Source organism: Phocoena phocoena, chromosome 13, assembly GCF_963924675.1.
Source record: "Phocoena phocoena chromosome 13, mPhoPho1.1, whole genome shotgun sequence".
Taxonomy (NCBI): domain Eukaryota; kingdom Metazoa; phylum Chordata; class Mammalia; order Artiodactyla; family Phocoenidae; genus Phocoena; species Phocoena phocoena.
In genome coordinates, this window is record NC_089231.1 from 58018516 (window position 1) to 58030589 (window position 12074).

The 12074-nt window shown below is 43.6% G+C and overlaps 1 protein-coding gene across 1 annotated transcript in view; it reads right to left on the reverse strand.

Moving 5' to 3' along the window:
- Positions 1-12074, reverse strand: part of L3MBTL4 (L3MBTL histone methyl-lysine binding protein 4) — a 304644-nt gene that overhangs the window by 136246 nt on the left and 156324 nt on the right. Inside the window, exon 12 of the mRNA XM_065889471.1 lies at positions 8310-8412. Within this exon, the coding sequence (XP_065745543.1) occupies positions 8310-8412 (103 nt within the window). The remainder of the gene's footprint in view (positions 1-8309; positions 8413-12074) is intronic.

The following is a 12074-nucleotide window of genomic DNA, read 5'->3' on the forward strand; positions in this document are numbered from 1 at the left end:
TATTTCGACACACACAAAAATAAATAAATAACTATCTCCCACAACCCTATGCTCCAAAGCCAGGAGAAATAAACCAGGGAAATGAGGACAGAATCCAGGGAGGATCTGACAGAGGGAGTTGGAGGGGATTCCAGCAGGCAGGTAGGTCCCAGGAAGACGGCTGTGCAGTCCACCTGCGAGAAACAGGCTCAGACTGGGAGGTGAGCAGAGGCGGCTCCAGAAGGGTCACCTGCAGGGGGCGTGTCGGCTCGGGGACCACCTGACATGCCCAGTGCCGCTCAGAAGGGCTTCGCAGGTGAGGGGTGACCAGGCAGGTGTCTGAGGCCAGCCAGGGCTGGGCTACGAGGAGAGAGGTCTGACGCAGTGTGATACGACCAGGTTGTGTTTACCCAAAACCCACCAGGAAGATCAACCATTTAAAAGAAAACATCATACGGAAAGTCGGACAAACGACGGAACAAGAAACCCAAGAGCTGTGGCTCGGGGGCCGCACCTCTCAGAACACCGCACTGTCCACTGCACCCCCACGGATGGTCTACTGTTGCAGTGTCGCTGCTTTGTTTCAAGAGACTCTGACCCGTTTACTTGTTTTCTGTGTTCCAGTTCATTCACTTCAACTTCTAGTTTGCTCTTGCTTTCCTTTTTCTACTCGTCTAAAAAGTTAGTTAACTCTTCTAGTTGAATATTTAAGTAATTTATTTTCACTCTTTCTTGCTCTGTAGGGTTTACATTTACCTGTGAACATACACACAGTGATGTCCCAAACGTTTATCTCTTTAGTGTCCTCATTAGACTCCATCTGGATTTTCTAAGATTTGGGTTTGGGTCTCCTCTGACCCTCTGATTGCTTAAGCTGTATTTGTGAATGTTTTTGCATGTCTTCTAGGTGATTGGCTTTCCCCCCAACAACTTCTTGTTTTATTGCACTTGATCAGAGAATGGGTCTGAATTGTTTTGGTTTTCAGAATTTATAAGTTGTCTGTGGCCTAATAGTTGAGTTTGGAAAAGTGCTCTTAAGTAGGTTTTTTTTTTTTTTTTTTCAGTTGGACATATAGCTTCCGGTCAGTCTTCGTCTTTTTAAAATCATGTTATTCAGATTCTATATATCTGTATTTGTTTTCCCTACTTAATCTATCATAGTCTCAAATGGATGAGTTAAAATCTCCTAATGTTATTGTGTTTCTCAGTATATTTCCTGCAGTTATGCTTTCAGTAACATGATACTGTATCATAAAGTGCATTAAGACTTACATGTGTCTTAGTCTCATTATGGAATTTAACCTTTTCTATTGCAAAGACCTCCCAATTACAGATGAGGAAACTGAGGCTAAGCATAGTGTGGCCTTCTGCCCCCTAGTTACAGTAAATGGCAGGTCTGCAAGTCCAACTCAGGCCAGTCTAAAACCTCAGACGTTACCACAGTGACTGACACACGCCACATACACCACACATCTGTAGGAGAACAGATGTGAAGAGAAGAAAACAACCTGAAATAATTTCCATCATAATTCTTGAGTTGGCAAAATAGTTCCAGGCAAACCACAAATAGAGGCTGTGTTGTGCTAGAAGGTTCCATGAAGAGCACCCAAACGCCTTAGATCTATCTGACCCCTCACTCCTGAGCAGCAGGTGCTCCTTTACATTTGTGCTCTTTATGGCATGACACTGGCGATTCGGGTCCTGCATCCCACCCGGAGCACCGGGGCGGGGGTCCTTACATTCTGACGGTACCTGGCTCTCTGTGTAAAGAATAATCATTACTTCCTAAGTAAATTACCCTTGTATGTTTTATGGCACAGAGTTAGATCAAGTCTTCCGGAGTCTATGTTCTGCTCATTTAGAAAAAACAACATACCTAATCCTGGACCCTGGCTTAAAAGTAGGTTTACATCTTGTAGTCCCAGTATTGTCATCTTTAAATATTTCTATGTAAACAAATACACCTACTTCTTTTTATTCACTATGTAAATTCATTCAAATAAAATGTAAATTGTGTGATAATTTTGTGCCAAAAGTCTTATTTTCATACAGATAAGAACTGATGCAATTTCTTTCAAATAATGGTTTATGCAGCTTCTACTGAACTCTAAACAGCTTTGAATATCATTTTTAACCCCTTGACTATTTACATGAAAACGAAAATAAACCTGTCTGAAATTCATCTAAAAAGGATACCAAGGGGTCTGCCTGATCTCTGAAAGTGGTATGTTCCCTTCAAATGTCTTCAGCGACATCCTCATGTCACCGTTCTTGTCAGCTGTACAAAACAAGATGCTGACAACTTATTTTAAGAATATTGTTTACTTCCTTTCAAAACACCAAGCCTTCAACATCTGAGTGAGAAATTCTGACATGAAATGTGAAAACAACATTCACTCCTTGCAAGCACTCCTTGCAAGCACACTCCTTGCAAGCCTGGGAGAGTTTCATGGAAAAGCAGCTGAAACAGCCACCTTCCTAAAAGCAGCTTCCCGAAGGCTTTTTGGGTGCACAAGTCAATTGAGTTGTTTTGTATGAAACTGCAGGGGGGCTTCTTGTTTTACTTTTTCTTCATTTTTTAAGATACAAAAATATTTGCTTAAGAATCTTCTGGACTAGAGACTGTAAAAAGCATTTTCTAGAATGCTGACTCTTTGGTAAAGGTACGCATCTGAGACAAGTTAAATAAAAACTTTCATTTTAGAATGTTTAATTTAAATTCTTCAGGAAACTCAGCTAGACATGATTATAATAGTACATCTAGGATTCTGGGAGAATGCAGCAACATTTTAAAATTCTCATCTCTTGATCTGACATATAAGAAGCAAAATGTATAATAATAACTTCGGGCGTGTTACAGCAAATTTCTAGCACGTGTAAGAGTGTGTGTGTGTGTGTGTGTGTGTGTGTGTGTGTGTGTGTGTGTGTGAGAGAGAGACATGCTCAACAGATACCACCAAGACATGCACTAAAGAATAATATTCTTCATCTTTTACAGCTATGTAAGATTTAGACTACAGTAACATGAAAGAAATAACATGAAAACAAAACCCACAGATTATGAATGATATAAAAATTTTTTTACCCAGTTAATTACAAGAGGATTTAAATAAATTCTTAAGTTATACACAGAGTCACATAAGTAAACTGACTAACCTGGGAAATGACATTCAGAATGTCATGACCTAGAGTGAATTAAAAACAGATTTGGGCTTCCCTGGTGGTGCAGTGGTTGGGAATCCATCTGCCAATGCAGGGGACATGGGTTCGAGCCCTGGTCTGGGAAGATCCCACATGCTGCCGAGTAACTGAGCCCATGAGCCACAACTACTGAGTCTGCATACCACAACTACTGAAGCCTGCGTACCTGGAGCCTGTGCTCCACAACAAGAGAAGCCACCGCAATGAGAAGCCCACACACCACAATGAAGAGTGAAACCCGCTCGCCGCAACTGGAGAGGGCCCGCATGCAGCAACCAAGACCCAACAGCCAAAAATAAATAAAATAAATAAATTTATAAAACAAAACAAAATAAATTTAGTTGTTAAAAAGAAATCAGTGTATTAACTGAAAATGGAATCAGTCAGTCAATGAGTAACGAGCACCTCAAAGGTAAAATTGCCAAAGACAGACTGTCACTGAAAGTGATTAAAGCAGGAGACAGAAACGCCCGGTACCTGCAGGAACTGACCTTCCATCACCCGCGACCCCACCCTCCTACACTGCCTTGCGGTCACCACTCCTCCAACAAGAAGTTCCTCCCCCTTCCTTGGGCACAACATAATGTTCAATGTAAGAAAAGCTTTTCACAGGTAAGTCAGAATTTATTTACCTGATGGTCTAAACGCTTTATAAATTCTATATAAGCATGTAAGTCCAAGGAAAACTCAGTTCTCTAATTTTTGTCTTTTTCCATTCTAGAGAGAAGCCAAGTACAGGTGCTCATCGCTTTTTATTTTTCTTTTCTGAGACAATGGAATCACTAAGGTGATTCCATTTTGAAGATGTTCCTTTTTCTTACAGGAGCCCTGCTCCAGCATAACAAGGTCTAGGCCAGCAGAAGAGCTGCAGCCCAGTCACCCGCCGTCACCAGGGGCTGCCCCGTGGATGTGAGGTCTGTATACAAAACATATCCTGCCTCATAGTTCCCTAAAAATGCTCCATCCTTCAACAAAAAACCACAAATAACAAATTCTGGCAAGGACGTGGGGAAAAGGGAACCCTCATGCACTGCTGGTGGGAATGTAAGCTGGTGCAGCCACTGTGGAGAACAGTATGGAGGTTCCTCAAAAACTAAAAATAGAGCTACCATATGACCCAGCAATTCCACTCCTGGGTATATATGTCCCCAAAACGAAAACACTAATTCAAAAAGATATGTGCATCTCACACCAGTCAGAATGGCCATCATCAAAAAATCTACAAACAATAAACGCTGGAGAGGGTGTGGAGAAAAGGGAACCCTCTTGCACTGTTGGTGGGAATGTAAATTGATACAGCCATTATGGAGAACAGTATGGAGGTTCCTTAAAAAACTAAAAATAGAACTACCATACGACCAAGCAATCCCACTACTGGGCATATACCCTGAGAAAACCATAATTCAAAAAGAGTCATGTACCAAAATGTTCATTGCAGCTCTATTTACCACAGCCAGGACATGGAAGCAACCTAAGTGTCCATCAACAGATGAATGGATAAAGAAGACGTGGCACATATATACAATGGAATATTACTCAGCCATAAAAAGAAACAAAATTGAGTTATTTGCAGTGAGGTGGATGGACCTAGAGTCTGTCATACAGAGCGAAGTAAGTCAGAAAGAGAAAAACAAATACCCTATGCTAATACATATATATGAAATCTAAAAAAAAAAAATGGTCACAAAGAACCTAGGGGCAAGATGGGAATAAAGACACAGACCTACTAGAGAATGGACTTGAGGATATGGGGAGAGGGAAGGGTAAGCTGGGACAAAGTGAGAGAGTGGCATGGACATATATACACTACCAAATGTAAAACAGATAGCTAGTGGGAAGCAGCCGCATAGCACAGGGAGATCAGCTTGGTGCTTTGTGACCACCTAGAGGGGTGGGATAGAGAGGGTGGGAGGGAGGGACATGCAAGAGGGAAGAGATATGGGGACATATGTATATGTATAACTGATTCACTTTGTTACAAAGCAGAAACTAACACACCATTGTAAAGCAATTATAATCCAATAAAGATGTTTTAAAAAAAGAAAAAAAGATATGTGCACCCCAATGTTCATATCAGCACTATTCACAATAGCCAAGACATGGAAACAACCTAAGTGTCCATCAACAGATGAATGGATAAAGAAGATGTGGTATATATATATACATATATATATATATATATATATACAATGGAATATATACATATATAATTGTATATATAATTACATGGAATATATATAATGAAATCTTGCCATTTGCAGCAACATGGATGGACTTGGAGGGCATTATGCTAAATGAAGTTAAGTCAGAGAAAGACAAATGTTGTATGATATCACTTATATGTGGAATCTAAAAATTAAAACTACTGAATATAACAAAAAAGAAAACAGACTCACAGATATAGAGAACAAACTAGTGGTTACCGCTGGGCAGAAGGATGTGGGGAGGGGCAAGATAGGGTTAGGGGATTAAGATGTACAAACTACGTATAAAATAAATAAGCTACAAGGATAAACTGCACAACACAGGGAATATAGCTAATATTTACAATAACTATAAATGGAATATAATCTTTAAAATTGGGAATCACTATGTTGTACACCTGCAATATATAATATTGCATACCAACTATATGTTAATTAAAAAAGTAAAAAAATTTTTTAAAAGTCCCATTCTTCTATCACGTGTTCAGTTATCTCATTTTTTTCTAAGCTTCATAGAATGCCTTTTTTAACAAACACTTCCTTATTTTTACATTTTTCTGGTTTCTTCCAAAGTTCTGATGCCAACCCGGTAAAGGCTACTTGCTGGAGAGAATCACGTCAGATATTATTCATCATTAGATACTATAACTAAGAACAGCAATCAGACCCACTTGGGCCATACTGGATGAGAAAGTTCAGGGAAGCTGCTGAAACACAGTGGAGTGTGCCCACTGTGATCTGGTCCATGTTTTCAGAATCCAAGTAGGAGAAGGTGAATAACCTACACATAAGAATCGCGGTCGGGGGGGAGGGGGGCGAGTCAGCTGGGGTGAGTGAGCTCCTCGGCGGTCCCAGGACCGGCCCGGGTGATGTCTGTGACCCCAGCCCTGGTGCCACAGGTGGGCAACTGCAGAGGACAATAAGGGACAGACCGACCACCACGTACTGGCCGGTTCACTCTGAGGATAATGATTCAAGCTTTGAAGGAGGCACTAGGATGTCCAGTTATCCATCCAGAAGTACCTGGCACTCAAAAATCCACCGTGAGGAGGCAGAACCTGGTATGCTCTCTCAGGGCTGTCCAGAGGAACTTTTTGGGCCGTCCAATGCGGCAGCCACGAGCCACAGGCGGCTCCTGAGCAACTGAGATGTGGCTACTGCAACTGAGAAACTGAAATTTTCATTGTTTTTTATTGTAATTAATTTCCATGTAAACAGACCCATATGACTAGAACTACCATGTTGGACTCTGCAGCTCTAGGTTTTTAAAAACTAACATAAACACACCAGAAAAGCCTGAAGAAGATTATCCACAGCCACACACCCCTAGTAATGACTGTAAAGTGGTTCTATCGACAGGGTCCTCACCTCACACAGACCCCGACCCGATGATGGGATGGCTCTTTCCCCCACCTGCTCCCCCGTGTCCTTTTCTCTCTTCCTCCCTTCCCTCGTACAGAACTCCAGCTTCACCACCAGGGCCTCTCTTATAACCTGTGAGTCCTGCATTTGTCCAAGTAACCAAGATGTCTACATGTCTTCAATTTCTTTCTTTTTTATGGTTGCTATATTATAATCTTTTAAGTGTTAGTGTTTTTTTTTTAATTTTCAACTTTTTATTGATGTATAATATATTCATAAAGAAAAGCACAAGTATTATTAGTGTACTTGAGCTCAATGAATTTTCACGAGATGAATACATCCCTGGTTATCAGCACCAGATCAAGAAACAATATTACCAACACCTTGGAAGCCCCCTTTTTGAGCGGAGAACTCAAGAAATGCTGCGCCACCACGGTTCTTAATGATACAAGTGTTGTGTGAAAAACCATGGGCATCCAGGATGCCAAGTCAAACGGAGATTCACGAGGGTCTGATTTTGAATGCAAAGAAGCTTATGTAATACACTAACCAATTTGTGTCACTTTTTCAAACATGTGCAAGAGTAGGTATTTGATTTTTAAATATCTGTGACAAAAGACTTAGAACTCTTTCAATTAAGTGTTAGTATTATATTTACACATATAACATATTTACGTACATCAGCATTATTTCTTATAGTAACACTTGCTTTGATTCATTTAGAGCTGTTTGAAGCACTGGTTTCCAGACCTGCAAGCACCTGACACAGCGACGACTTCTCTGTGGATCTCTTTTATCCAAACAAACATTTCCTTGTTTCACATATATGATTTATCCTTTTCTCTTCATAGTTATCTATGTGTTTGTTTTATCTGTTTGTGTATTTGGACAAATCGGATGTCAATTCTGTTCAGCTTTAATTTACATATTCTGTAACTAGATCACCAATATGAATAATTTATCTATACGCTACTTTACCACTTGATGGTGACAGAAAAAGCAGCGAGGACTTCAACACTTATTTGTACTTATTTTTCATTATGAGCACTATCCTCCCCATACTATTATCACATATTTAAAACACAGGCATATTCTGCAACATAACTTCACGCTATTTTTTATCCTATAACAGAATTATCTCATCCCCAAATAAATAAAAGAGAGAGAAAAAGAAACAGAGGCAAGGTGAGAGCCAGGGGCGAAGCGGCAGGAGGTTCTGGAATTTCTTAAGAAGGTGGCGAGACGGGCAGCTGTGTGGGGAGGATTCAGGAGCACGAGGGACGGAGGGTGGGGCATGTGTGCACCTGCTGAGACAAGTGTCAGAGGGCAGAGGCCCTGGGAAGCCTGGTGGTCTGGGCCGGGCCTCAGGAGGCCAAAAGGCCCGGAGGAAGGCGGGCTGGGCAAACACGGGAAATGTTGAAGAGGGGCCTCGGGACAGCGATGGGGGAGTATGATGGGGAGGTGTCTGGCTCCCAGAGGGTCATTACGATGCTTCCTACAGCTGCTAATCTGCATCATGTTTCAGTTCATCCCTGAAATAATTTAAATAAGAAAAAATTTTACCTGTGATGTCCTGAATACCGTGGACCACGGATATGGCCTATCCCTCGGCACCCTGGAGTGGGACAAACAGCTTGACCTGGAAGGATTTTCACATCATTTGCCCCTTCAGGAAGTAAAAGAACATACCTTGAAAACACCCTCAGCAAAGAAGAACTGGAAAGACTAAAATATGCAAATGATATTCATCAAGACTTTTCAAATTAAAAACAAACCGTCACCAGAAACACTTATTGGGTACTTGTGATGTTTTATAAAACGATTTAGCAGAAAATATCAGTGCCGTAATGGATAATATAAACAGCAACTAACATCAGAGGCTGAGCAAAATGAATAGGCATTGAAGAAATTTAAGTAAAAAAAAAAACCCAGAAGAACAGGACATGTCTTCAACAGAATAACACTGGCAAAGGCAACACAGCCATGAGCTGAGCAGGTGAGTGGGTGAGGTCTGGTTTGTGGCTCCCCATGAAACTCCCACTCAGCCACAGCAAGGCTCCCCCAAAGGGTGGACAGAAACTGAACCAGCAAATGGGGCGCAGAGAAGACAGTGACGTGGCCCTCCCTGTGCCACTCAAGTGTGTCCCAGCAGCTGAAGAGCCAACTGCCTGACCATTCTGTACTGGGCTGGGCTGTGCTATATACACTACATGATACTGTTCTATACAGACCATATCACACTGTACTGTACCATACTGTATAGATATAGCATACTGCACGATACTATACTGTAATACACTATCCGAAACTATATACACTACACTTTATATGCTATACCGTACAAAACTATATATACTATACTATTCTATACTTTACTATCAACATATATACAATATTACAGTATACTACATATACTATACTAAACAATACATAATGAATCCAGGCCAGAGATGAATTCCGTCAAGCCCAAGAGGCAATGTAAAGAGTATCAGGATTGAAACCCCCTTGCTCTGTTCTGTGATTTTTCTCAGTCTGGTTTGCCCCTTCCCTCTCCTCCCCTCCCTGCTACACACACACACACACACACACACACACACACACACACACACACAATGGCTCCTGGAATGTGCTACCCCCTCCTGTCATGCTGCTCTGGGCCTCTTTTGATGAAGATCCCACACCTTCCCCCTCCCTCCCCAGCTCTCAGATTTCCGTCTCCTGTTCAAGATCCTGTGTCCTTGTCCTCGTCTCAATACTTTCTCCGACTCCCAGCTCTGATTTAACTTGCCTGCTGGGTGAAGACACTGCACCCTGCAGCTTCTTCAGGAAAAGACGTGCATTTTCTCACACTCCACGTGCCCCGGGACTGGCAGAGAGGAAAGTGCCCTCTTTTCCCGGCACCTCTCCTCGACTGTGCTTCCTCCCTGCTCCTCGAAGACTCCCGATGCAACAGGCCCCAACACCGCTGGCCTCTCGTGGCCCACCCCCCAGCCCCCACCACCCCGCACCGCTCGGGAAGACCTCGGCCCCGGCTCCCCGGGTGCCGCTCTGTCCCTGCTCCACCGTCGCCCGAGGCGGCCCCAGCACCCGCCCTGCACCCGCCCTCCCGGTTGTCCTACCCCATCTGCTGCCCTCACAGATCATTAACCGTCTCATCCTCAGGGGCCACTTCCCCAAACCCGGCTGGGTCACACACGCAAAGAAAACCCTCCGGATTTCGTCGTCACCCAAAATGGCACCGCTTCCCAAATCATCTCGTAGTCAGGCTGCTTTTACTCAGGTAACCCCGCTGCTGAGGCTCTTTCCAACATCACGGGAACTTCCAGGCCACTGATCTCCCTTCCTTCTCACCATCAGTCCCCTCGCGTGCACGACTCCCTTCCCTTGTCTGAGTCTATCCACCGGTATTTGACCTTCTGTTGCACGTGACATAAACCCTCTTGCCTCTCTGACCTTTTATCACATCTGGTTGTGAAAAAAAAAAAAGCCAGCCATGAATCAGTTGTGTTATCCTGCTGCTCTGTGTTCTTCATAACTAACTCTTCCTGGGAAAAATTACACAGCAGTGTGGATTAGGTGTGATCAAAACATCTGTCTTCAGTGTCACCTGAGCCCTCTAGGCTCTCCCAAACCGCCCACTAACCTCCCTGCTCCGGGACTCAGTCGCTGGCTCGCCTGCTGCTTCACGGAGAAAACAGGAGCCTGCTCACCGGTGGGCCTTCCTACCCCCGCTTCCCTCCCATCACAGTGCAGGGAGCAGTCTGCCCTCCCCCGAGTGAACCCTCACCGTTTAGGTTAGGATCTCATCTTCCTCCCACTCTTCAGGAGCTTTGGGCTATCAAATACTCTAATTGCCCCTTGACTACTGAATCCTTTCTACCAACACTTAAACACACTCCAGTTTTCCCCTTTGGAGCCACACCCCCTTTAGCTGCTGTTCCCTCTTCTCCCGTTCACAGCCAGACTTCTCAGGAGGTTCTCTCTACTTGCTCACATCCCATTTCTTGAACCACATCAGCCTGTCTTCTGAGGTCACCCGTGACCTCTCTGCATTAGGCCCAACACGCACTGCTGAGAGCACACCACACTCAGTGCCTTGGCGCTAGGCTGACCACAGCTGGCTACCGCCTTCTTGAACTGTTACTGTCCACCGGCTCTGGTGACATCACACTCTCGCCATCAGCACGTGGGCATTCTCTTCTTTGCCAGCTTTTCATCCTCTGGTGAAATTTAAAATGTCAGAGAACCCCCAAGGTTTGTTCCTGGGCCATCCATTTCTTCGTTCACCAAATGTATACTATAGGTGCTCAGAGGCTACAGCCCAGACACTCTGTACGTTCTAGACCAGTGCATCCAACTCTTCACCCAACATCTCTGTTGGGAATCTCTTCAAGGCGTTTCAAATTCAACATGTTCAAAACTGAAGTCACCGCCTGGTCCCCAAACTTCTTTTCCTCTAGAGCCATTCGTTTCAATAAACCTCATTATCCTTGACATCTTTCCTGCCCTCACTTCACTCCACCCAACTTCCGGCCAATTCTCAATCTCTTAGGTATTTCCACCTGCCAACTTATTCCTATCACTACTGGGTGCCCTGACCCAAACCATCATTGCCTCCCCCTTGAACGACCTCAGCACCATCCTTCATTCAGTCCAAGTCCCCATCTTGCAACCAGAGTGACATTTTCAAAACACAAATCTCACTGCATCACTTCCCTCTTAGCTTCTTTCAATGGCTTCTCATGGCTCTTGGGATTAAGTCCCAAATCCTTAGCCTGGCCTACCTGATCCCAACTCCTATCTACTTCTCTAGATGCGCCTTACTTGATCTTTCCCGTTACTCAATATTCTGCATCTATACTGGCCTTTTCCTGTCCCTTGAACCCACCAGGTTCTTTCACAGCTGAGAGCACTTGCATGCTGCAATGACCTTCCTACCTCTCAGCCTGGAAAACTCCTACTCATCTTTCAGGTCACAGCTTACATTTCACTTCCTCAGGCTAACTTCCAAGAGTAGGTTAGGTTCCCTTTTTTAATAGCACTTACCTCTACTACAAATTAAATGATGTATTTGTTTAGTGTCTCTCTCTCTCTCTCATATTAGAATCGTGAGCTGCGAGCCTGGGTGTACTGCACCATTGTGTCGGCACTGCCTAGTATGTCACATAGTCACTGCTCAGGACATGCTCACTGAATGACTCGACGAGCCTTCCATACCTCTTCCCTCAAGATGCTCAGAGTCTAGAAGAGAGGCTTACGTAGAAACCAGAAATTGGCATTACAGTACGATTCTGTTGCAGAAAAGTTCTGACCAAGGCTGGGTCCCAG